Source organism: Lathyrus oleraceus, chromosome 5 (genome assembly GCF_024323335.1).
Source record: "Lathyrus oleraceus cultivar Zhongwan6 chromosome 5, CAAS_Psat_ZW6_1.0, whole genome shotgun sequence".
In the NCBI taxonomy this organism is placed as follows: Eukaryota; Viridiplantae; Streptophyta; class Magnoliopsida; order Fabales; family Fabaceae; genus Lathyrus; species Lathyrus oleraceus.
Window position 1 is genome coordinate 581,678,579 of NC_066583.1, and position 27,158 is coordinate 581,705,736.

General features: G+C 39.5%; 1 protein-coding gene and 4 non-coding genes across 5 annotated transcripts; all 5 read right to left on the reverse strand.

The window, feature by feature from the left end:
- Window positions 1–19,145: 19,145 nt before the first annotated feature.
- On the reverse strand, window positions 19,146–19,700 carry LOC127082214 (uncharacterized). Its single transcript, XM_051022458.1, has one exon. The coding sequence runs from the start codon at window positions 19,698–19,700 to the stop codon at window positions 19,146–19,148; it is 555 nt and encodes a 184-aa protein (XP_050878415.1).
- Window positions 19,701–22,922: 3,222 nt separating this feature from the next.
- LOC127089874 (small nucleolar RNA Z279/snoR105/snoR108) lies at window positions 22,923–23,025 on the reverse strand. Its single transcript, XR_007791425.1, has one exon. It is a non-coding gene; the product is annotated as a small nucleolar RNA Z279/snoR105/snoR108 (small nucleolar RNA).
- Window positions 23,026–23,942: 917 nt separating this feature from the next.
- Window positions 23,943–24,046, reverse strand: LOC127089824 (small nucleolar RNA Z279/snoR105/snoR108). Its single transcript, XR_007791376.1, has one exon. It is a non-coding gene; the product is annotated as a small nucleolar RNA Z279/snoR105/snoR108 (small nucleolar RNA).
- Window positions 24,047–25,609: 1,563 nt separating this feature from the next.
- On the reverse strand, window positions 25,610–25,712 carry LOC127089813 (small nucleolar RNA Z279/snoR105/snoR108). Its single transcript, XR_007791366.1, has one exon. It is a non-coding gene; the product is annotated as a small nucleolar RNA Z279/snoR105/snoR108 (small nucleolar RNA).
- Window positions 25,713–26,629: 917 nt separating this feature from the next.
- On the reverse strand, window positions 26,630–26,733 carry LOC127089838 (small nucleolar RNA Z279/snoR105/snoR108). The gene has a single exon (XR_007791390.1). It is a non-coding gene; the product is annotated as a small nucleolar RNA Z279/snoR105/snoR108 (small nucleolar RNA).
- Between the last annotated feature and the right edge of the window lie 425 nt (window positions 26,734–27,158).

Consider the following 27,158-nt stretch of genomic DNA (forward strand, 5'->3'; position numbering starts at 1 on the left):
GAAGAGAGGAGACATCCTCAGGAAAAACTTCCGGAAATTCACAAACAACGGGAATTTGTGTAGCACCCAGATTATCGTTAGATTCCTTGGTAAGAACCAAGAGAACTGACTTTTCATTCTCAAATAAGAAATTAACCATGCCAACCGTACCTTCCAAGATTGTAGTTAACACATCCTTTGGAGTAGCTTCACTAGATGGAATGATAATCAACTTCTCTTCACAACCAATAAACACCGAGTCGGCGTAAAGCCAATCCATCCCCAAAACCACATCAACCTTCTTAAGTGGTAAACAAATAAGATCAATCTGAAAAACTCTACCATTCACCGAGTGTAGCACCTCGAATTTGAACCCTACCTTTTTGCAAATTCATTTCATATTAGGTCATAACATAACATAGGCCACTGCATAACATTGCATTGTCCATTTGTCCAAGTGCAAGCTCAATTGATGGATTGGGTCAGAATGATCAGGAGCATCAGTCAATCAAGCAAGTGAGTGCCATTTTCATTGGGACAAGGCCCTAGGGTTGATTTATCAAGCTCATATGGTCCAAGGATCATTTTGAGGTGGTTTGGCCAAGGGTTGGATGCTCAGAAGTCACCAGTCATTGTTCAGTCAACCAGAAACCCTAGAAAGTCAACTGTGGTCAACTGTGCCCGATTTTATGGATTGGAAGGTGGGAAATGGTTTGAAAGGCCTCATTCATGTCCATATGAGTCTCATTTGACATACCAAAGACCAAGGTTGAAGATTTGGAGGTCAGACAGAAAGTTTCCAAAAATAGCAGGTGACCTGTAATTTCAGCTGCCCAAAATGGAAACTTTTTCCCCTCAAAATAACTTCATCCTACAAGCTTCAAATGGAATTTTGTCCAACATGAAAGTTGAAGAGCTTGACCTCATCTTTCCAAAAAGTCCAAGAACTTGAAAATCCAATGCATGGTTGGAAAATTAGGGCTCAGTGAATTTCAGAAATGACCCATAATCAGGACGCCATAACTTCCACATGGATTGTCCAAATTGCAAGTTCTTTATATGCACAAACTCCATTTGACATGTACTTTCATGGTGCATAATTGGATTTTCTCAAAAATGGCCAAGGCAAAAAGTCAATTTTCAACTGGACAGTTAAAATGGACCAAGGGCAAAATTGTCCAACTTTCAAAATAATTGGAATTTTTGAGTGGGGATTTTTGCAACACCTCACAAATGGTATTTGAAATTTGTTGGAATCATCATTTCATGCCTAAGGCTTATGGTTTGGAATTTGGCTTGAAAAATGAAAGTGCAAAATTGGACATTAAGCTACCACATGGTGAATTTCAAAAATACTCATCCAATGAGAGTGCACCAAGTTGCAACAGCTCACACATGTCATTTAGAGAGTGTGTGAGCTGTCAAATAGGTGGCAATGAGCTGGCATGTGAAATTCCACTTTTGCCCTCACTTTGAAAATTAACCATTTTCACTAATACACTCCATTTGGTTAATGACAAGTTTAAGTGGTAATTAAGCATTGGTACATATTCTTAATCACTCTCTAAGCATAACAGAAAATCACATTTACCAAGATTGGATCAGAAACTCTTCATTCTCTCAAGTTTTTCTCAAGAACACATTGAACAAAATTCATCAAATCTTCCTCAGTTTTGGCTCAATTCTCGAATTTCTTTTTGATCTGAATTCCTTTCATCATCGTGATCATCTGTTTGTGGAGTTCAGGGTGGAAAAAGCTTGGAATCGTGACTGTCCAACATAGCCTCATCCATGGTGAATCACAATCGCGTGCAATAGGAGCAACATCCATTGAACTTGAGCACATCCTTCATCTTCCTGGAGCTTCTAGTCGAACTGTTTGAAGTCAAAAAGCTCGAATTCCATCAGTTTCATCGCTGCCAATTCCAGGTTGGTGAAATTCGAAACTCACGAAATGCTTAATGTTCATATGCGTTTGAAAGAGCATGCTACGTAGATTATAGTGATGCTTGTGGTTTTGTAAATGGATGACTGTAGGCTAAGAGATCTGGATTTGAAATTATGAACCAAAACCCTAACTCGCGCGATTCGTATGATTTAGGAACAATTAGGTCAAGTTAGGTTGGTATTCGAGATCCTCATGCTTAGACGAGTCCAACGGATCCTCATTTGCTCATTTTGGTTAGGATTCATGGTTCATCATGTTTATGAAATTCTGGAAAAGTTTGAAGCGAAGACGATGATAAACGCATGCTAGATCTTGTTTTCCATTTGAAATTTTAAATATCATGTTTCCCGCTCCCGCCATGCTTATTTACAAAACTGCCATTGTGTAATTCCAATTAATTTATTTAATTCATCAAAAATTCATATCACCTTAAATAATTCATAAAAAATTGTAGAAAAATCAGAAAAATATGGAAATTGTTGTGTTGACTTTGTTGTTAAGTGTAGAATATTTTTGACCTATTGGTCAAAGTTGTGCATGATAAAAATATTGTTTGACCTAGGCTTCTTTCACATGTATGACATTTTGATACACTTTACCATTTTAATTGTGAAATGCACATGCTTGCAAATAAATTCTTGAAAATTTTTGTGATGATTCTTGACTGGCTGATGATCATTTATATGTAAATTTCATGAATTTTTGATACCTGGCCATTGAGATATGAATTTTGGAACTTAGGTGTGACAATTTGTGTCACACCTCTTGATGTCAACTTGCTGGATTTTTTGAGTGACCTATACTTGTTAGAATAATATGAAATTTTGTATGATGGTTGATTAACATGTTGAGATGCTATATGAATTTTTGTGGAATTTTACATTGCATTTTCAAATTGATTGTGATTTTTCATCTCTGGTGGTTGAATTTACAAGTTCATGTGACATAGGTTGGTAGAATCAATGTGAAATGCTCATATGGTATTGAATGATCATGAAATTTTGTATGATAGTCATAGGCACATGATGTGACATCCCTGCTTTGGTCCCATCCATTTCTTTACTGTTTTCATTGAGTTATGAATTTTTGAAGTGGAAGCATGTGTTGATGTTGTGATTTGGAGCATATAATTGTGTCTGTTTTTGTTGATTTTCATTGACATAGTTACCTTTGCCCAATTAAGCTGAAATTTGGTGTGCCATACCTGGATTAGGTCCTGTTTAGGTGTAATTTATTTGAGATTTTTTGAAATTGTTTTGGTGTGGGATTGAATGCAATAGTTCTGTTTGCATGTTTGGTGCTTCATTTGAACTAGTTTGCCTTGTTTTGTGCATGAAATGAGTATAATGAATGATATGGACATGGGACTAATTGTGTTGGCTCTTGTTTGACATTAATTTGACTTTGGTTGGTGAATACCTTGCTGTTTAGGAATTTTTCTTGCCTTTGGACCCTAGGCTTAGCCTAGTGGTCTTGTTGCTAATATTTGCTTGATTTTTCAGGATCAAAAGCATAATGCACATGGATGATGAATCAAGTTAATTGAAATGATGTTGTTTGATGTTTGTACACTAACATAACATTGTTTTGTAGGTTGTGAAGTTTGGACTTGAACTTTGAGCTTGCTTTGTTGTGCATTGATCTGTATAGTCTGACTGATTGAACTTTTGCTGTTTAGTTTTGTCTGTCTGAGTACTAACTGTGTTTGACTGTTTCCAGGTACTTTTAGTTGCTCAGTTCCTTGTGAACTTTTGCTTTGCTTTGCTTAAGCAACTTGCATTGAGGTATAACTTCCTAACTTCATGTAGTCTGGAGACCCGGCTGTTACCGGGCCGGGCAAATAAATGTCTGAAGTCCTCCTTAAGAGGCGATGATTGTGATTGTTTAATTTTGTGCCTAAGCAGGTAAAGTCCTTAATCAAGGCAATTGGTGGAAGGTAGGGATAAGCAATCTATCCCCCACTATTCTGTGAGTCTTCTCCTTGCTCCCATTACATGGTTGTAGCATTGAGATCCTAGCCCAAGATCCTATGCAGTGCACATTGTGTCAGAGTCTCTGAGTATAGAAGGGTTCCCCCATTCTGGACCCATGCTCATTTGTCAGAAGCTCTCCCTGGTCAGGGATAAGAGCTGTGAGGTCTTATCCTCACTTCATCCTTTCATCTGCTTCACCTTAGCCCCTCAATGGCAAGGTTAAGAGCTAACCTTACCCCGATACAGAGGCTTGTTTGTTGAGGTTGATATGACCCCTCGACTAAAGCCTAGCCCTGATGTTTGAGCCCCTTGTTGGTGTGTTTATTTCATGCTGTATATGTTTGTGTGGTGTGATTGTATCCCCTAGGTTTGCTAGACTCCGCGTAGTCTCGTTTGCATGGCAATTAAGGTAGCACGGTTCCTTCGTATAGGACTTCCTTTCTTGCTTGAGCTTTCCTAAAACACAAACAAACATTATCCCCTCTTAAGGATACGTCAACTCCTTCTACTACAGGTGAGTAAGTCTCCAAAGGTCGAGCATCCGGTAGATTGCGTAGTGACGTTGTCCACTTAAAAAACATAAACCAACAGGAATAGTTTAGCCGAACTACGGCAACTCTGATTCTCATGTTCAGGTGAGATACGTAGGCACGAGATGCGATGTCTTGTCGAGTTTGACTAACGACTAACACTAATTCTTTTCTCTCGCCCTCGTTGCGATTGAGACCTTCCCCTTCTCTTGCCCTAGTTGCAATCGAGACCTTTCTTCTGCCTGTGTCTTCGTTTTGTGTTGTTGTGTGCTTGGAAGCTGATGTAAGTCCATCGAGTGGCGTTCGGGTTCCAGTGTGTGTTTTGGTTCGGATGCTGATGTAAGTCCAGTGATTGGCATTCAGGCTCCACGTTTGCCTTTGCCTGTGTTTGTTTGTGTGCGTGTTAGCCGAGCTACGGATGCTCTGATTCTCCTTCGTCCAAAGGAGATACGTATGCATAGGATGCGATATCCTAGCGAGCATGTGTCGTTTCCCCAGTCCGAACTACTTTGACTCTGATGTCTATGCTTGATAGACTAAGTAGGCCCAGGATGCGATATCCTGCCGAGTCAGTTTCAGTCAGTTTCTTTTGTCTCTTTCAGCCAGTGTGTGTGTGTTTGAGCAGTGTTTAGCAACCATTTTCCTTCCTATTGTGCGTGGATCCCGTCGAGTACGACGGATGCGTAGGGGTGCTAATACCTTCCCTTCGCATAACCGACTCCCGATCCCATTCTCTTTGGTCGCGAGACCATGCTTTTTCCAGGTTTACTCTGAGCGTTTCCTTTCCCTCTTTTGGGATAAATAACGCACGGTGGCGGCTCTGTTGTTCTTGTTTTCCCGCCGGTTTTTCGCGTAATGCGACAGCTGGCAACTCTGCTGGGGATAAAGAGAAGTTGACCTGTGCTGGTCCATCTTCCCTAAGCGAGTCTCTCCTAGCGCTCTCTAGGTTAGGGCTTTGGTTGCTTTTTGTTGTGTTATTTATTGCATTCATTGTTTATTGTTTGCATGTATTGTTTGCATCAATGTTTGCATTCATTCATATTCATCTGCTGTGCTGGCTGTGTGTTCTCTGATTGGGGGTGGGTGATACTCGAGGTAAAAGGCCCAATACCCAGGCTATGAGTGCAATCTAGGAAACCTAGGAATAGAGTGATTCATGGGAAGCGGGTGGTATGCGCCACTTAGCGGAACATTGATATCACGAGCAGTTCAGACTCTGATGGGGTATTATCGGTGCATACATCTGGTGTGCACAGGATGATATTCTTGAAAGGGTTGTTTATCCTGCGTTTCTCTCGACCTAACCCTGGCCTAGATGACACCCGTGAGTGGGAGGGAATGATTATTGCAGGTACAGTTGCTGACTTGTTGGTGACTCTTGGTACTGATGATGACTGTGAATTATGGACATTTATTTCTGGGACGCCGGAGTTCTGTCCGTGGTTTATCAGCGGGTTCCGTTTATTTCGGATCCCCGGGTTGAGTTGAGAGTGCTTGTTCAGAGGATCTGATTGTCATTCGTTCAGTGGATGTTCCTGTGATGATAGTGATGTAATCTCCAGTTCCGTTTATTTCGGAACTCCCCAAGTCGGATTTATGGCGACTCAGTTGACTGTGACTGGTTCAGAGAATGGGTCTTCAGATGACTAGATGGCACAGCGACCTGCATTCATGCATTTGCATCGGTCTCATTTCGCATTCATCTGCATTCAACTCATGTCCATCCGTACTCAGGGTCCATTATTTTTGATTAAGATTCTGGTTGAGAGACATCCAGATGTCGGATTGTTATTAATGAAAAATTCTCTGTCTCTATGAAACCAAAATCAAAGGACAAATATTCCTGGTACGGGTAGACGCTGCATGTGTGAGTCATACTAACCCATTTGCTGTTTTGTAGGTGTCAACCGGTGCGCATAGCTCGTCTGTCCAAATTTCCTGCTAGGGGCAACAAATCCAAACTGATGGATCCACTCAACACCGGTAAAGGCAGACATGTTTGGGATCGGTTATCGGCCAGATCAAGAGTCGTCTAGACCAAACAGAGGACGTCGTCCACCGTACATCTTTGTCAGTGCAGGAATGCTGAATTCTGATCATGCTTGTTCAGTGAGTGAAGAGATCGACCGCGACCGCGAGCTAGAGCTGTGGATAAAGTCGTGCGTACCAGGCGATTGGAAGGCCTCCAAAAGCATCACTGTCGCTCATCCGGAAGTGTAGTATTTCTGTGTTTTGATTTTGTTTGCATGAAAGCCATACGTTTTGCCCGAAACGTACTGGTCCATTGTAAGGGCCACCTCATGTGTTTCATTTTGCAACATTTTGCATCAGTAATAAATGGATGTTTTTGTGATTAAAAGCGGTGTTCCCTGTTTTTCATTTTTTGCAGTTTTAAAAAATAAAAACGGCAATGTTTTTCGTTTTTCTTTTGAACTTGTCTTGTTCCAACCTCAAAAGTGATTACTCTCCTGATCTCATCGATAACAATTTGGTTACACCTCTATATGACTTCGACAATCCAAGCTATCATGCCGAAGAAGAAGGCGAAGAAGATTGTGATCTACTGGAATTAGCTAGGTTGTTGAAACAAGAGGAGAAGGTGATTCAACCGCACGAGGATCGAGTCAAGATGGTAATCCCAAGTACCGCCGAGGTCAGAAAGGAAATGAAAGTTGAAGCCGCTTCAGAGGCAAGTCGAGAACTGAATGGTAGCCCTGTTGAAAGGGATATCTTCACCTGGTTGCATCAAGGTACACCAGGGTGGAATACCCATGTTGTGGGGCACGAGCTACCATCGAGAGAAGACTATCCTCTAGTGAAGAAGAAGGTCGGTGCCACGGATCAAAGGGCTACGGTGACTTTGTTTCATGATATGACTCATCGTGAAAGCGAATGCCATGTTAATGACATGATGACAAAGTCCCAAGCGGAAGAGGGGCATCCGGTGGATCTGGGGCAAATTGTTTGACCGGATCGAAACTACTCAGACTGAGGTTGAGTCCGAACCAGTGCACTTGTGGAGTGCTGTCCGGTAAGTTGCCGAGGCTTATCGTGAACGAAAGAGGAGTCGAGGTCGATCCTGCTAAAAAAAAAAAAAAAAAAAAAAAAAAAAAAAAAAAAGAAAAAGAAAAGACAATACTAGAAACGCCTGAACCAAAAAAAAAAAAAAGGAAATCAAATGGTCAGGTGGAATGATGACTGCCAAGGGGCATGGAAAAATGAAAAAAAGAATAAGTTGCAGGAACCTCCGATTCTAATGCCTCCCGTGGAAGGAATAAATGTTGATTTGGTACTTGACAGCCCTCAAGGGGTCTACGAGGTGTGTACGTGTCAGCATGACGAGTCTTGTCGAAAAGAGCATGCAATTTACCTAAGCAAAAAGTTTATCGACCGTGAGACAATACACTCACTGCTCGAGAAAACTTGATGTACTTTGGCATAGGCTGTTCGCCGACTGAGACAGTATGCTGGCTCATACCACTTTGTGGATGTCCAAAATGGATCTGATCAAGTATGTGTTTGAGGAGATAACGTGGAACGGACGGGTTGCGAGAGGGCAAATGGTGTCGACTGAATACGATATTCGGTATACCTCCCAGAAAGCAATCAAGAGGAGGGTATTGTGGTTATCTCGCCCAACAACCCATTGATGATTCTCAACCAAGGAAGTCTGAAGTCCCTGATGAGGACATCTCGAGGTACTCAAATCGAAAGATTGAGAGTGACCGATCCCGGAGGAGGGGCCTGACCCTGAATCCGAACGGATTTTGATGTCTGATGGGGAGAGTTTAAAGTGAATGAGCTGGTGCTTCCCCGACAACATTTGAATGCACCAACGATGGTGGCTGAGTACGAAGTTGATATCCTGAGTGTCGTACTTCGATACGTGCATCTACTGGGGCAGCGCCTTCCTCATTCAGTATGAGATGGAAGTGACATTGCCTGCTGGAGGCTAGATCTCATTGTGGAGAGTCCAGATGGATGAGAAGTTAGAAAAGGGCGAGTGGATGAGGACTCAGTATGACGCGTTGAGCCTGATTGAGAAAAGAGTTCGACAGTTACTTGTCATGGGGCAGTTGTACCCAATAGATGAAGCGTGTTGTTAACCGAGAAGTGCGACCTTGTGCATGCCACGTGAGAGAGTTGGTTTTGAAAAGGATCCTTCCTCCTCAAGACGATCGAGGGGCAAGTGGATAAATAGTTATGAATGTCCATTCGGGGTCGAAAAGGTCTCCTCTGACAGAGCCTTGTGATTGATGACCACGAATGATGAAGATTTTCCATTCCCTGTGAATGCGGACGCAGTTAGAAGATACTTCGTGAAAAAAAAGAGAGACCCGCTGGACAAAAAGAATAAAAGAGTCCAGGCAAAAAAGGCGCATCCCGGCGAACCAAGAAAAAGAGAAAAGGTTCGAGCAAAAGTTAGGGATAATAAAAGAAAAGAACTGTACACCCGGCAAGTCGAAAACCCCACAAGGGCGACTTGGGCAAAAAAGGGTATCCCGGTGGACTGAAACCTGAAAGGGCGGTCCAGGAAAAAGAGGGAATGAAACGAACAACTGCGTCTAGCATGACCGTGTGAGCTTTTGACGTCGCAACTAGTCTCTGACAGAGGTCGATTGGAAGCGTCTTGTTCAGAAGGCCGAAAGTGCGGAAAGTCTTGAGGACATATGGGGCGTAACCGAGTTGGAACCCGATGAGATCATGGTTTCACATTGCCATTAGGATAGATTTTTCCTTTTGTGCGCAATCACCTCTTTCCAGGGTTTGCTTCCTGTGTGTTGCTCGGTTTTGAGCTATCTTTTTCAGTCAATAAAATGCGTATTCAGTCAAATAGTTTTGTTTTTGTTTTCATTACCGCTTTGATTACGAAAATATCCGTTTATTTTGATAAAGAATATTTGCATTCTGAAACATAGAGGTCCCTTCCGAGGCATGCTTATAAGATTGAAATCTAGAAATCTTATTCGGAAGTTTGAGCGACTAAAATGTTGAAGTGTTGGCACGCCTGGGGCACGCTTTTATCTAACAATCTCTTGTGCAGGTGCTGTTAGATATCTTCATTCGCTGACAGGTGGTGATATGGAGCCTTTTGACAAAATAGATCCCCACAGAGTCTAACCAGGGGCAAGGGATAGACGAACGGTGAAAAGCCCGTGACAGAGTTGTGGCGACGATCCTGGAAAGCTAATCAAGAAGACTCTTCAAAGTCTAAGGACTGGAAAGTTTGTATGAATCCCAGGAGTTCGATCCCCGTGAAGTACGGAGGATTCGGGAATACAAGGGGATGAATCAGAACAGTCCAAGATGAGCCTGGGAGTTCTCAAAAGTGGAAAGTCAACACTGTGGTAGGATGGTGAACACCAGTGTTCGACGAATCGAAGGGCGGCCCGTGTCCGATAGGCCGTATTTCCCCAATGGGTTTGAGAGTGTCATCTCTCTAGCAGATTCGAGATCGGTGCCTCCTCAGCAAGCCTGAAGGTTACCAAAGCCCCAGCGGAGTTGTGATTGTTTTCCAAGTCTGAAGCTGTCTTCCCAGCAGAGGTTGTGTTGATGGTTTTCCCCAGCAAGGTCCCCAAGCGGATCGAGTCCGATGAAATCATCCCCAGTAGAGGTAAGGGTTGGTTGCCTCTTCTAGCAGAGTAATCTCCATGCAGTTCGGGTTCGATGGAGTTCATCCCCAGCGAGGTTTGTCTTCCCCCAGCAGGTTGGAAATGGACGTGGTAATGAAAGCTTCAGCGCAGTTCCTGGAGTTCCCCGGTGTTGTCTCTAGAGGAGACGTGTGTTTATGCATCCATCATTTAGACAAGCATAGCATATTGCATCATTAGTGCATAGCATTTCCATGATCATGGGGCATTGTGTAAAACAAAAAAAAAACTCATGCATCAACATTGCAAACATGTCCATTAGCCCTAGGCAGTGGTGACCAGCCGAGATTGGGTTGTTGGAAAGAGTTTAGCATCGCGCCAGTGGATCGGCTTCAGAGTTGGGTTCCCCAGCATGGTTGAGAGGTTGGTGTTTTCTCAGCAAGCGACTCCTTAGTCGAGCGAGTATCCCCGGCAGTACAATTCCCCTAGCAGATGTGGGTGTGTCTGATCTCTCCATGTAGAGTCTACCCCTTAAGCAGAAAGTGTCTACCATTTCCTTCTGCGCTCCCCACTGAGTTATATCCTCGTGGATGACGGTTGTTTCCGTTCCCTCCCCTTGGGATGGGTTTTCCCTAGTGAGTTCTTTCCTCATTAGGATGTCTTGGTTCAGTTTGCCTTTTTGGATCGATCCTAAATTGGCTCCCCGTTGACTGTTTCTTGTACTTCCCTGGGGCATAAATGAATAGTTGCTCACTAACCGGCACTCTTTCATCTTATACTCAGCGGAATTTCGGGCCTCTACCTACAAACCGGTAGTTGTAAGTCCTATCGTCGTGGTTTTCTACCTACGAACCGGTAGTTGTAAAATCCCACTTTCATCCCCTAGCAGAGGTAACCTTTGTGGTTCATTCTGTTTGTGGGCCTCTACCTACAAACCGGTAGTTGTAAGTCCTATCTTTGTGGTTTTCTACCTACGAACCGGTAGTTGTAAAATCCCACTTTCATCCCCTAGCAGAGGTAACCTTTGTGGTTCATTCTGTTTGTGGGCCTCTACCTACAAACTGGTAGTTGTAAGTCCTATCTTTGTGGTTTTCTACCCACTAGCCGGTAGTTGTAAAATCCCACTTTCATCCCCTAGCAGAGGTAACCTTTGTGGTTCATTCTGCTTGTTGGCCTCTACCTGCAAACCGGTAGTTGTAAGTCCTATCTTGGTGGTTTTCTACCTACGAGCTGGTAGTTGTAAAGTCCCACGTTCTCCCCTTGGTGGAGTTGACCCCTTGTGCTCATCCTGATTGAGGACGGTTACCTTTTCCGTGGTTTTCTGCCTACTAACCGGTAGATGTAATCTCCTCTTTGCAGTTATTAGTATCCGGTTTGCGGTATTGATATTCTTTTCCCCTCTGGATACTTGCCTTGATCAAGCAGTATTGTCCCCGTTGGGTCTTCTCCTTCCTTTCGGATATTTGCTCCGAGTAAGCAACTTCATCCTCTTTTGATTGGTCATCTTTGCATACCTATTCCTGGTACCCCGATGCCTTTCTTTTCGGTCGCTTATCCATTTAACAACCTACAACCCGGTTATGGATAATCTTCCATGCGAGTATATTATCTACGTTCTGACGGCTATAGATAATATGTCTCATGCACTCTCTGGTCAGTCCTTTGATTGTTTTCTCCAGCAGAGTAAGGTTCGTATTCCTTTGTTCGGAATCGAATGTCCATCCTTTAACAAGTTTGCCTTTGCTCTCTTCAGGATGATGTCGGTTGATTTATCCATTTAACAACCTCTAATCCGGTTATGGATAATCTTCCATGCGAGTCTATTATCTACGTTTTGATGGTAATAGATAATATGTCTCACGCGCTCTTGGGTCGAAGTCGTCCTCCCCAGCTGAGTAAGATTCGTATTCCTTGTGGAATCGAATGTCCATCCTTTAACAAGATCGCTTTTCTAGCCCTCTTCAGGATGATGAGTGTTTTGGAACACAAACCAATTCACGCTTTGGTCGGTCACCCGTTTCATGCCTACAACCCGGTATCCTTGGTGTTCCTTCCTGTTTGCTCGCTGTCGTGACCTTGTTCCCCGGTGAGATCTCCTGCAAGTGTGTAGCCTTGCCTTGACATGTGTAGATGTCGTCCTGTCAGCACCCGCGTGTGTTGTTTCTTTGATGTCGGTAAACACCATCTTTCGGTGCTTTCCCAGTCATGCGTAAGTGTCTGGTCTTCTTTGATGTCGGTAAACATCATCTTTCGATGTTCGTAACATCGTCTTCCTTCCCTAGTGAAGTTTCCTCCTCTCCGTTGGTGTCGATAAACGTCGAGTTTTTCCTATGCGTCCGTTGGCGTATAGTTGATATCTTTCCCCACAGGGTCGTCCCCAGAAGTTACCTCCTCTCCGTTGGTGTCGATAAACGTCGAGTTTTTCCTAGTCGTCCGATGATGTCTAGTTGCTTATTCCCTACAGATCATTTGGTAATACCATATGATTCCCCTCAGAGTTTACTCCTCTCTGTTGGTGTCGATAAACGTCGAGTTTTTCCTAGGCGTCCTATGACGTCTAGTTGTACCTTTCCCCAAGTGGATTTACCTCCCCGTTGGTTTCGATAAACGTTGTGTTTTTTTCATTCGTCCATGAACGTCTGATTGTATACCTCATTCCCATTCATTCATTAATGTCTGGTTGATTCCCAACCAGAATTCCTAGTAGACGTCCTATTCGGTTTCCGGTTGTGGTGCCTTTCCCTCGTGAAGTGGCTTTCTCCTTCTCCCTTTCGTCCGATGACGTCTGGTCGAGTCTCCCTTTCGTCCTATGACGTCTGGCTGAGTTTTCTCCTTCTCCGTTGGTGTCGATAAACGTTGAGTCTCCCTTTCGTCCTATGACGTCTGGCTGAGTTTTCTCCTTCTCCGTTGGTGTCGATAAACGTTGAGTCTCCCTTTCGTCCTATGACGTCTGGCTGAGTTTTCTCCTTCTCCGTTGGTGTCGATAAACGTCGAGCTTCTCCCTTTCGTCCTATGACGTCTGGTCGAGTCTTCCCATTCATCCGATGATGTCTGGTTACCTCTCCGTTGGTCTCGGTAAACGTTGAGTTTTTCCCCATTACGTCCGCTGACGTATGGTTGTATCTCTCTTTCCATTCATCCGATGATGATTGGTTACCTCTCCGTTGGTCTTGGTAAACGTTGAGTTTTTCCCCATTGCGTCCGCTGACGTATGGTTGTATATCTCTTTCCATTCATCCGATGATGATTGGTTACCTCTCCGTTGGTCTCGGTAAACGTTGAGTTTTTCCCCATTGCGTCCGCTGACGTATGGTTGTATCCTTTCCTGGTTATCCCCAGTAGAGTTGATTTACCTCTCCGTTGGTCTTGGTAAACGTTGAGTTTTTCCTAGTTGTCCGCTGGCATCTAGTTGAGATTTCTGTTCCCCATTCATCGTGTGTCGATGTCTGGATGTGGTTGTGCTTTTGAAGAGAAGGTAGAAAAGGAAAAGACAATAGAAAAATTTCCCAGCAGTGTGCAAATTTCTACGGTACTTGGTATTCAATCCCTGTTTACCCTGAAAGTCTGACAGCCGTTGCTCTCATCCATTCGGGTTCCCAGTTGATTGAATAGGGGCAGCTGTAGCACCTCGAATTTGCACCCTACCTTTTTGCACATTCATTTCATATTAGGTCATAACATAACATAGGCCACTGCATAACATTGCATTGTCCATTTGTCCAAGTGCAAGCTCAATTGATGGATTGGGTCAGAATGATCAGGAGCATCAGTCAATCAAGCAAGTGAGTGCCATTTTCATTGGGACAAGGCCCTAGGGTTGATTTATCAAGCTCATGTGGTCCAAGGATCATTTTGAGGTGGTTTGGCCAAGGGTTGGATGCTCAGAAGTCACCAGTCATTGTTCAGTCAACCAGAAACCCTAGAAAGTCAACTGTGGTCAACTGTGCCCGATTTTATGGATTGGAAGGTGGGAAATGGTTTGAAAGGCCTCATTCATGTCCATATGAGTCTAATTTGACATACCAAAGACCAAGGTTGAAGATTTGGAGGTCAGACAGAAAGTTTCCAAAAATAGCAGGTGACCTGTAATTTCAGCTGCCCAAAATGGAAACTTTTTCCCCTCAAAATAACTTCATCCTACAAGCTTCAAATGGAATTTTGTCCAACATGAAAGTTGAAGAGCTTGACCTCATCTTTCCAAAAAGTCCAAGAACTTGAAAATCCAATGCATGGTTGGAAAATTAGGGCTCAGTGAATTTCAGAAATGACCCATAATCAGGAGGCCATAACTTCCACATGGATTGTCCAAATTGCAAGTTCTTTATATGCACAAACTCCATTTGACATGTAATTTCATGGTGCATAATTGGATTTTCTCAAAAATGGCCAAGGCAAAAAGTCAATTTTCAACTGGACAATTAAAATGGACCAAGGGCAAAATTGTCCAACTTTCAAAATAATTGGAATTTTTGAGTGGGGATTTTTGCAACACCTCACAAATGGTATTTGAAATTTGTTGGAATCATCATTTCATGCCTAAGGCTTATGGTTTGGAATTTGGCTTGAAAAATGAAAGTGCAAAATTGGACATTAAGCTACCACATGGTGAATTTCAAAAATACTCATCCAATGAGAGTGCACCAAGTTGCAATAGCTCACACATGTCATTTAGAGAGTGTGTGAGCTGTCAAATAGGTGGCAATGAGCTGGCATGTGAAATTCCACTTTTGCCCTCACTTTGAAAATTAACCATTTTCACTAATACACTCCATTTGGTTAATGACAAGTTTAAGTGGTAATTAAGCATTGGTACATATTCTTAATCACTCTCTAAGCATAACAGAAAATCACATTTACCAAGATTGGATCAGAAACTCTTCATTCTCTCAAGTTTTTCTCAAGAACACATTGAACAAAATTCATCAAATCTTCCTCAGTTTTGGCTCAATTCTCGAATTTCTTTTTGATCTGAATTCCTTTCATCATCGTGATCATCTGTTTGTGGAGTTCAGGGTGGAAAAAGCTTGGAATCGTGACTGTCCAACATAGCCTCATCCATGGTGAATCACAATCGCGTGCAATAGGAGCAACATCCATTGAACTTGAGCACATCCTTCATCTTCCTGGAGCTTCTAGTCGAACTGTTTGAAGTCAAAAAGCTCGAATTCCATCAGTTTCATCGCTGCCAATTCCAGGTTGGTGAAATTCGAAACTCACGAAATGCTTAATGTTCATATGCGTTTGAAAGAGCATGCTACGTAGATTATAGTGATGCTTGTGGTTTTGTAAATGGATGACTGTAGGCTAAGAGATCTGGATTTGAAATTATGAACCAAAACCCTAACTCGCGCGATTCGTATGATTTAGGAACAATTAGGTCAAGTTAGGTTGGTATTCGAGATCCTCATGCTTAGACGAGTCCAACGGATCCTCATTTGCTCATTTTGGTTAGGATTCATGGTTCATCATGTTTATGAAATTCTGGAAAAGTTTGAAGCGAAGACGATGATAAACGCATGCTAGATCTTGTTTTCCATTTGAAATTTTAAATATCATGTTTCCCGCTCCCGCCATGCTTATTTACAAAACTGCCATTGTGTAATTCCAATTAATTTATTTAATTCATCAAAAATTCATATCACCTTAAATAATTCATAAAAAATTGTAGAAAAATCAGAAAAATATGGAAATTGTTGTGTTGACTTTGTTGTTAAGTGTAGAATATTTTTGACCTATTGGTCAAAGTTGTGCATGATAAAAATATTGTTTGACCTAGGCTTCTTTCACATGTATGACATTTTGATACACTTTACCATTTTAATTGTGAAATGCACATGCTTGCAAATAAATTCTTGAAAATTTTTGTGATGATTCTTGACTGGCTGATGATCATTTATATGTAAATTTCATGAATTTTTGATACCTGGCCATTGAGATATGAATTTTGGAACTTAGGTGTGACAATTTGTGTCACACCTCTTGATGTCAACTTGCTGGATTTTTTTGAGTGACCTATACTTGTTAGAATAATATGAAATTTTGTATGATGGTTGATTAACATGTTGAGATGCTATATGAATTTTTGTGGAATTTTACATTGCATTTTCAAATTGATTGTGATTTTTCATCTCTGGTGGTTGAATTTACAAGTTCATGTGACATAGGTTGGTAGAATCAATGTGAAATGCTCATATGGTATTGAATGATCATGAAATTTTGTATGATAGTCATAGGCACATGATGTGACATCCCTGCTTTGGTCCCATCCATTTCTTTATTGTTTTCATTGAGTTATGAATTTTTGAAGTGGAAGCATGTGTTGATGTTGTGATTTGGAGCATATAATTGTGTCTGTTTTTGTTGATTTTCATTGACATAGTTACCTTTGCCCAATTAAGCTGAAATTTGGTGTGCCATACCTGGATTAGGTCCTGTTTAGGTGTAATTTATTTGAGATTTTTTGAAATTGTTTTGGTGTGGGATTGAATGCAATAGTTCTGTTTGCATGTTTGGTGCTTCATTTGAACTAGTTTGCCTTGTTTTGTGCATGAAATGAGTATAATGAATGATATGGACATGGGACTAATTGTGTTGGCTCTTGTTTGACATTAATTTGACTTTGGTTGGTGAATACCTTGCTGTTTAGGAATTTTTCTTGCCTTTGGACCCTAGGCTTAGCCTAGTGGTCTTGTTGCTAATATTTGCTTGATTTTTCAGGATCAAAAGCATAATGCACATGGATGATGAATCAAGTTAATTGAAATGATGTTGTTTGATGTTTGTACACTAACATAACATTGTTTTGTAGGTTGTGAAGTTTGGACTTGAACTTTGAGCTTGCTTTGTTGTGCATTGATCTGTATAGTCTGACTGATTGAACTTTTGCTGTTTAGTTTTGTCTGTCTGAGTACTAACTGTGTTTGACTGTTTCCAGGTACTTTTAGTTGCTCAGTTCCTTGTGAACTTTTGCTTTGCTTTGCTTAAGCAACTTGCATTGAGGTATAACTTCCTAACTTCATGTAGTCTGGAGACCCGGCTGTTACCGGGCCGGGCAAATAAATGTCTGAAGTCCTCCTTAAGAGGCGATGATTGTGATTGTTTAATTTTGTGCCTAAGCAGGTAAAGTCCTTAATCAAGGCAATTGGTGGAAGGTAGGGATAAGCAATCTATCCCCCACTATTCTGTGAGTCTTCTCCTTGCTCCCATTACATGGTTGTAGCATTGAGATCCTAGCCCAAGATCCTGTGCAGTGCACATTGTGTCAGAGTCTCTGAGTATAGAAGGGTTCCCCCATTCTGGACCCATGCTCATTTGTCAGAAGCTCTCCCTGGTCAGGGATAAGAGCTGTGAGGTCTTATCCTCACTTCATCCTTTCATCTGCTTCACCTTAGCCCCTCAATGGCAAGGTTAAGAGCTAACCTTACCCCGATACAGAGGCTTGTTTGTTGAGGTTGATATGACCCCTCGACTAAAGCCTAGCCCTGATGTTTGAGCCCCTTGTTGGTGTGTTTATTTCATGCTGTATATGTTTGTGTGGTGTGATTGTATCCCCTAGGTTTGCTAGACTCCGCGTAGTCTCGTTTGCATGGCAATTAAGGTAGCACGGTTCCTTCGTATAGGACTTCCTTTCTTGCTTGAGCTTTCCTAAAACACAAACAAACATTATCCCCTCTTAAGGATACGTCAACTCCTTCTACTACAGGTGAGTAAGTCTCCAAAGGTCGAGCATCCGGTAGATTGCGTAGTGACGTTGTCCACTTAAAAAACATAAACCAACAGGAATAGTTTAGCCGAACTACGGCAACTCTGATTCTCATGTTCAGGTGAGATACGTAGGCACGAGATGCGATGTCTTGTCGAGTTTGACTAACGACTAACACTAATTCTTTTCTCTCGCCCTCGTTGCGATTGAGACCTTCCCCTTCTCTTGCCCTAGTTGCAATCGAGACCTTTCTTCTGCCTGTGTCTTCGTTTTGTGTTGTTGTGTGCTTGGAAGCTGATGTAAGTCCATCGAGTGGCGTTCGGGTTCTAGTGTGTGTTTTGGTTCGGATGCTGATGTAAGTCCAGTGATTGGCATTCAGGCTCCACGTTTGCCTTTGCCTGTGTTTGTTTGTGTGCGTGTTAGCCGAGCTACGGATGCTCTGATTCTCCTTCGTCCAAAGGAGATACGTATGCATAGGATGCGATATCCTAGCGAGCATGTGTCGTTTCCCCAGTCCGAACTACTTTGACTCTGATGTCTATGCTTGATAGACTAAGTAGGCCCAGGATGCGATATCCTGCCGAGTCAGTTTCAGTCAGTTTCTTTTGTCTCTTTCAGCCAGTGTGTGTGTGTTTGAGCAGTGTTTAGCAACCATTTTCCTTCCTATTGTGCGTGGATCCCGTCGAGTACGACGGATGCGTAGGGGTGCTAATACCTTCCCTTCGCATAACCGACTCCCGATCCCATTCTCTTTGGTCGCGAGACCATGCTTTTTCCAGGTTTACTCTGAGCGTTTCCTTTCCCTCTTTTGGGATAAATAACGCACGGTGGCGGCTCTGTTGTTCTTGTTTTCCCGCCGGTTTTTCGCGTAATGCGACACCGAGAGTGAACAATTTTCACAAATCAACGGTGTCTCAACCACATCATCCATGGCGGTAGTAACCACCATAGGAGAAGACAAGGGAATTGCTTGCAAGCCAAGACGCTTCATGCACCGAATTGATATAAAAGAGTGTGTCGCCCCACAATCAAATAATACAAAACAAGAATGATTATTGACAAGACACGTACCAGCAATTAAGGCATTATTGCTCTTAGCCTTCCTTGCATCCAAGGTATAAACTCGGCCGGTACTCCTCCCCTGCATTTGATTCTTATTCTGAGGGCATTCCCTAGACAAGTGTCCCTCCCTCTGACAAGTAAAACACCTAATTCCACTTACACCACATCTTCCAAAATGATACTTCTACATGCTTGACATTGAGGAGGTTGGTTAGGTCTTGCATGTTGCTCCTATTTTCCCTTAAAAACTTGTGATCTAGGCCTGAACTAACTTCCTGGCCTTCCTTGGTCTCTCTGCCCACTCCTGTACTGATCCCTTTCTTCTTGAACTTTCTTCAAACTGTTCTCAGCCACATAACATTATGTTAATAGTTCAACATAAGAAGTGAATTCCCTTTGATAAACACTATGAGAAATTTCACCCCTCAGACCAAAAAGAAACTGATCAATCTTCCACCTCTCATCCGGTGCGTACGTGGCTTGTCTAGAATACGCAGCCATATCTTCGAACTTCTTAGCATACACAACTACTGACATAGTTCCCTGCCTGAGCTGTTGAAATTCAAACTCTTTCTGGGTCCTCAAAGAACTAGGAAAATACTTATCCAAGAAAATAGTCTTAAAATGCTCCCAATCTCTAGGTATTCCTTGATTGGTCACAAGAGTCGAAGCACTCTCCCACCATCTCACAGTTGAACCCTTCATCACGTGAGAAGCAAACACAACCTTATTTTCTTCACTACAATGCACTATCCGTAAAATCCTTTCCATGTCGGTTATCCACTCCTGAGCCTTCACAGGATTCAGCCCACCATGGAATTTCGGAGGATTCATGCGGAAGAAATCTCGGAAACTACCACCTGCAGCTACCTGTGGAACTCCTTGAGGATGCAAACCACCATTCATCTGCTGCATCATCTATTGCATGAATTGATTATGTTGTTGTTGCATCTGTTGCATAAACTGAGGCCATTGGAAACCTTCACTACCACTTGGCGGTTCAGAGTCCGAATTATGGGTTCTGGGTCTACCACAACCTCTGCGTCTGTCAGCCATGATCCTGAATGTCATACAAATAGGATTAAGTTGATCATGCTTACTATGAATATAACACCAAGGACAATGATGACAACCCACATGTGAGGCAGAAAGGAATACTTATAATATTTCATGGCTAGGTCAAGGATACGACCTGCTCTGATACCAACTGTAACACCCACATATAATATATGTCTAGAATACATATTATACATAGTATAAAACTGGTACTGAAATACATAAGTGCCTAGCAGCAATGTGTACATATACAAATACATGCCCAAAATAACACAATATGGCATAAATGTACATAAGAGTGCCTAAAAATAAAACTACTGATCTAGATCATTAGACAATGATCTCAAAAATATCTACACAGCGGAAAAAAAGCCACCAGTCCTCAAGTAAGCAAGACATCACTCTATCTTGCCCTTACCCTTATCTTGCTCAGAACCACCTGAAAAATAATCAACAACATGGGGTGAGATAATAATCTCAGTGGGTTCCCTAACTTATGGGTCCACTCGGCTCTACAGGGTTTTCTAATCGATGTTCAGCTCATATCCAACTCAAGTCAACAAGGGAATGAAGACTTGAGCGATGTGGAACTAACTCGCAATTGTATGGCAACATGCATCTGAGTTCTCATAACTCAACCACGATCATTATTCAGATCACGACGCATCAATTCCCGAACATACTTACGTCTAAGTCAGGCCTGGTTCATGCATGCTCGTATGATTCGACTTTCGCGGTGGATATCGGGTCCTCTATGAGGCTTAATCCCCAGTTCAAGCGACCGTCACCCGTATGGGACTCTAACCCACCTAGGGTATCTTTCACCGTATGGGACTCTAACCCACATAGGTGTCCACCTTTCCCCCATGTCCGCCATGGTTGGGGCTCAAACCCAATTGAGGCTCGAATTATTGGTCCCACATCCCAATGCTTACACGTTTAAGCATACGAATAGAGATGTGTACCATCACAGAAAACACACATTCTGAATACATGATCGGTTCTACAATCATCGGTTCCATGAACCATAACAAAATTCATCAATCATAGGTGACTTCATTCACCACAATACACAACAATAACATGGCATGTTCCATACAATGTCTCTCGTTCTCAATCATGGCAACAATTCGTCCACGACCTCCACATAAGCGTCGTAGGAATGATTACCGTATTCTCGCATTATCTAGATTATAAACCTCACTCATGACCTAATTTCAATCCTAGGTTAAGTCACTAGATTCATCATGTAATTTTCACCATTAACATGTATTCAACATAAACATAGCATCACAGTTGATTAATGGATGGAAGAATGCATTTAGAAACACTTAGGAAATGGATTTTGAGGTTTTTAACTTGAGTCAATCGATTGGTTGGGGAAGCCCAATCGATTGGTTCCACTCACATTTCTATTTTTCAAAATTTGCTGAGTGTCAATCGATTGATCCTGAGTGTCAATCGATTAATCCTGCTGAAAATTTCCACTGTTCATAAACAACAAGTTTGTGCAATCGATTGACATGCAGTGTCAATCGATTGGTCCTACAAAAATTTCATTTTTCTGCTAAACTAAACGCTGTCAATCGATTGATAACAGGGGCCAATCGATTGGTTCACTCATGTTTTCATTTTTCCACTACTCAGAACACCATTTTCCTCTGTAACTCCATTTCCAATCAAACCCACACTCATTCTTCCAACACATCCATCTCACTACATGCTCATATACACATGTACAACAAGCATCCCAAATTAATAACTTCAAGGATTTCAACATCATAACATAACCATAACAAATCATATTATCATTCCAATCATAAAACACATCAAGACACATGTTCATGGAAATCAACAAGAGCAAGAACATATTCATCTTATAGCATGGATATTCATGATTTGTCTAACATTCTACAATCCTAACTTTTCTAGAAACCTAAAGTTTCTAACTAGAACCTTCCTCAAGAAATTGAAGAGTAGAAATTGTGGAAGATGAAATGAGGATGAAGATGATGGTGTTGGTTCCAAGTTTTTCCTTCTTCTTCTTCTCCACTAGCCTTGCTTTTCCTTCTTCTCTTAAGCTTCCTCTTTCTTTCTATGCTTTCCTTTCTCTCTACTTATCCTTTCTGATACATAGAAAACAAATGGCAAGTGGTAGGTGGTATAAGACACAAACATGTGGTGGTGAGTGGGTCAAAGGTCATAAACAAGCGGCCATTAAGATTTGTGTGGTTAGAAAGTGGTGAAGTGGTAGTAACAAATATCTCAAGTGGCACTAACTTGTAATTTTTGTTCTACCAGAGCTATTGACCCATTATTAGTGTTACCAAAATGTCCCAATTAATAAAAGGTCAGTTCCAAATAATATTAATTAAGTCAACCTGAACTCACTATTTGCTCTATTTATCCCTATTGACAACTTTTAGGGCACATAGGAACTCAGTTGATCTCAATTAATACGAATTTAGGCATTTATGGAAATACGGGGTATTACAATGTAAATTATATAGAAACTAAAATATCATTTAATCTTATATATGTATTAAATTTAATCTTCAAATATCTTTAAATTAATGGCTCCTCATTTTTAAGATAGACATAAGGGTGTTTTACATATGGGTGGACCAACATGTATGTATATATTGATGTATGTGAATCATTGAAATACATTAGGCATTAGAGGTATTTATCACTTCATCATATTTATTGATGATTATAGTAGATATCGTTATGTGTATTTAATGATACATAAATCTAAATCCTTTTAAAAGTTCAAGAAATTTAAAATTAAGAACAAAATCAATTGAACATGAATATTAAAATCATTCGAGCAGATCAAGGTGGTGAATATTAAAAAAAAATAGTTTTCTACATATCCAATTTTTGGTGCTTATTAATCTTTTTTTATATCTTAAATAGTAAATTTGTCATGTAAAAAGTTTGGCATTTTAATAACATTTACAATAAATTTTAAACATATTTAAAAAGAAAATACACACATGGAATAAATTACATAAAATTAAATACAAAAGTAACAAAACATTTGATAACTAGATTTATCCCCTTTAGGTTTGGACTATAGAGATCAAATTGGTCAACGGAGAGTGCCCAATTGTCGTATCAGGCTTGGGGTAGACACCCAACTTGCATATTTTATGCGAGACTAGACCACTCATCATATCTCATTATTGCCTGAAGAATCATTGATTAATAACACTATAATCTACTATTCTTCGATGTGGGACTGATATAAAGCAATTTTTTTTTTTGTTTACAAAACTGAATTCCATGTAGCAACAAGTGACAACACCACTTCCAATTTTATTGTGCGGTTCAAAATTGGATTAGTTTAGCTGCAGATTCAAGTGATCTATCAACCGCTTTGGGTTCTATCTCATGGACGAGATTTGGCTTAATGTATTTTATCTTTTTCTTTTCTGAATCTTGTACTCGAAAGCCATCTCATTTTGATGGGATGTTATAAGAAATAAAACTTATGGAGAATAAGCTTAAATAGATGTAAATTTTAAAGAAACTAAAATATCATTTAATCTTATGTTATGTATTAAATTTATTCATCAAATATCTTTAAATTAATGTCTCTTGTTTTGAAGATAGTGATAAGGGTGTTTTACATATGGATGGACCGACATGTCTATATATACTGATGTATGTGAATCATTGAATACATTAGGCATAAGAGGTATTTAGTACTTCATCATATTTATTGATGATTATAGTAGACATAGTCATGCGTATTTAATGATACACAAATCTAAATCCTTTGAAAAGTTAAGGAAATTTAAAATGAAGAAAAAAATCAATTAGACATAAATATTCAAATCATTCGAGCTGATCAAGGTGGTGAATATTTAAAAAATAGTTTGGCTCTCTAAATATCCCATTTTTGGTGTTGATTAATTTTTTTATATTAAACAAGTATATTTAACATGTAAAAATTTGGCATTTTTTTAACATTTACGATAAATTTAAAAATTATTTAATAAGAAAATAAACACGTGGCATAAATTACATAAAACTAAATTCAAAAGTAACAAAATATTTTATAACTAGACCTACCCCCTTTAGGTTTGGGCTATAGAGATCAAATTGGTCAAAGTAGAGTGCCCAATTTTCGTAACCAGGCTTGGGGCAGACACCCAAGTCGCATATGTAAAGCGAGACTAGACCACTCATCATATCTCATTACTGCCTGAAGAATCATTGATTAATAACACTATAATCTACTCTTCTTATAGCGGTCATGTATTTCTATATCTACAGATCTTCGATGTGGGACTAATATAAAGCAAATGTTTTTTGTTTACAACACTGAATTCCATGTAACAACAAGTTACAACACCACTTCCAATTTTGTTGTGCAGCTCAATGTTGTATTAGTTTATCTGCAGATTCAAGGGATCTATCAATCGCTTTGGGTTTTATCTCATGGACGAGATTTGGCTTAATGTATTTTATCTTTTACTTTTCTGAATCTTGTACTCGAATGCCGTCTCATTTTCATGGGATGTTATCATAAATAAAACTTTTGGATAATAAACTTAAGTTAATGTAAATTTTATAGAAACTAAAATATCATTTAATTTTATATATGTATTAAATTTAATCTTCAAATATCTTTAAATTAATGGCTCCTCATTTTTAAGATATACATAGGGGTGTTTTACAAATGGGTGGACCAACATGTCTGTATCTATTGATGTATGTGAATCATTGAAATACATTAGTCATTAGAGGTATTTATTACTTCATCATATTTATTGATGATTATAGTAGATATCCTTATGTGTATTTAATGATACACAAATCTAAATCCTTTTAAAAGTTCAAGAAATTTAAAATTAAGAACAAAATCAATTGGACATGAATATCAAAATCATTCGAGCAGATCAAGGTGGTGAATATTAAAAAAAAATAGTTTTCTAAATATCCAATTTTTGGTGCTTATTAATTTTTTTTATATCTTAAATAGGAAATTTGTCATGTAAAAAGTTTGGCATTTTTTTTAACATTTACAATAAATTTTAAACATATTTAAAAAGAAAATAAACACATGGAATAAATAACATAAAATTAAATTCAAAAGTAAGAAAACATTTGATAACTAGATTTACCATCTTTAGGTTTGGACTATAGAGATCAAATTGGTCAACGGAGAGTGCCAATTTTATAGAAACTAAAATATCATTTAATCTTATGTTATGTATTAAATTTAATCTTCAAATATCTTTAAATTATTGGCTCCTTATTTTTAAGATAGACATAAGGGTGTTTTACATATGGGTGGACCAACATGTCTGTATATATTGATGTATGTGAATCATTGAAATACATTACGCATTAGAGGTATTTATTACTTCATCATATTTATTGATGATTATAGTAGATACGGTTATGTGTATTTAATGATACACAAATCTAAATCCTTTTAAAAGTTCAAGAAATTTAAAATTAAGAAGAAAATCAATTGGACATGAATATTAAAATCATTCGAGCAGATCAAGGTTTAAAATAATAATAAAAAAATTTAGTTTTCTAAATATCCAATTTTTGGTGCTTATTTTTTTTTTATATATATTAAATAGTAAATTTGTCATGCAAAAAGTTTGGCATATTTTTAACATTTACAATAAATTTTAAACATATTTAAAAAGAAAATAAGCACATGGATTAAATTACATAAAATTAAATTCAAAAGTAACAAAACATTTGACAACTAGAATTACCCCCTTTAGGTTTGGACTATAGAGATCAGATTGGTCAACGGAGAGTGCCCAATTGTCGTATCAGGCTTGGGGCAGACACCCAACTCACATATTTAATGTGAGACTAGACCACTCATCATATCTCATTACTGCTTGAAAAATCATTGAATAATAACACTATAATCTACTATGCTTCGATGTGGGACTAATATAAAGCAAATTTTTTTTTTGTTTACAACACTGAATTCCATGTAGCAGCAAGTGACAACACCACTTCCAATTTTACTGTGCGGTTCAATGTTGCATTAGTTTAGCTGCAGATTCAAGTGATCTACCAACCGCATTGGGTTCTATCTCATGGACGAGATTTGGCTTAATGTATTTTATCTTTTTCTTTTCTGAATCTTGTACTCGAAAGCCACCTCATTTTCATGGGATGTTATAAGAAATAAAACTTATGGAGAATAAGCTTAAATAGATGTAAATTCTAAAGAAACTAAAATATCATTTAATCTTATGTTATGTATTAAATTTATTCTTCAAATATCTTTAAATTAATGTCTCTTGTTTTTAAGATAGAGGTAAGGGTGTTTTACATATGGATGGACCGACATGTCTATATATACTGATGTATGTGAATCATTGAATACATTAGGCATAAGAGGTATTTAGTACTTCATCATATTTATTGATGATTATAGTAGACATAGTCATGCGTATTTAATGATACACAAATCTAAATCCTTTGAAAAGTTCAAGAAATTTAAAATGAAGAGAAAAATCAATTAGACATAAATATTCAAATCATTCGAGCTGATCAGGGTGGTGAATATTTAAAAAATAGTTTGGCTCTCTAAATATCCCATTTTTGGTGTTGATTAATTTTTTTATATTAAACAAGTATATTTAACATGTAAAAATTTGGCATTTTTTTAACATTTACGATAAATTTAAAAATTATTTAATAAGAAAATAAACACGTGGAATAAATTACATAAAACTAAATTCAAAAGTAAGAAAATGTTTTATAACTAGATCTACCCCCTTTAGGTTTGGGCTATAGAGATCATATTGGTCAAAGTAGAGTGCCCAATTTTCGTAACCAGGCTTGGGGCAGACACCCAAGTCGCATATGTAAAGCGAGACTAGACCACTCATCATATCTCATTACTGCCTGAAGAATCATTGATTAATAACACTATAATCTACTCTTCTTATAGCGATCATGTATTTCTATATCTACAGATCTTCGATATGGGACTAATATAAAGCAAATGTTTTTTGTTTACAACACTGAATTCCATGTAACAACAAGTTACAACACCACTTCCAATTTTGTTGTGCAACTCAATGTTGTATTAGTTTAGCTGCAGATTCAAGGGATCTATCAATCGCTTTGGGTTTTATCTCATGGACGAGATTTGGCTTAATGTATTTTATCTTTTTCGTTTCTGAATCTTGTACTCGAATGCCGTCTCATTTTCATGGGATGTTATCAGAAATAAAACTTTTGGATAATAAACTTAAGTAAATGTAGATTTTATAGAAACTAAAATATCATTTAATCTTATGTTATGTATTAAATTTAATC

Bases quoted from the DNA above. Each gene is read 5' to 3' on its own strand.
- LOC127082214 (XM_051022458.1), bottom strand. From the start codon at position 19,700: ATGCAGCAGATGAATGGTGGTTTGCATCCTCAAGGAGTTCCACAGGTA.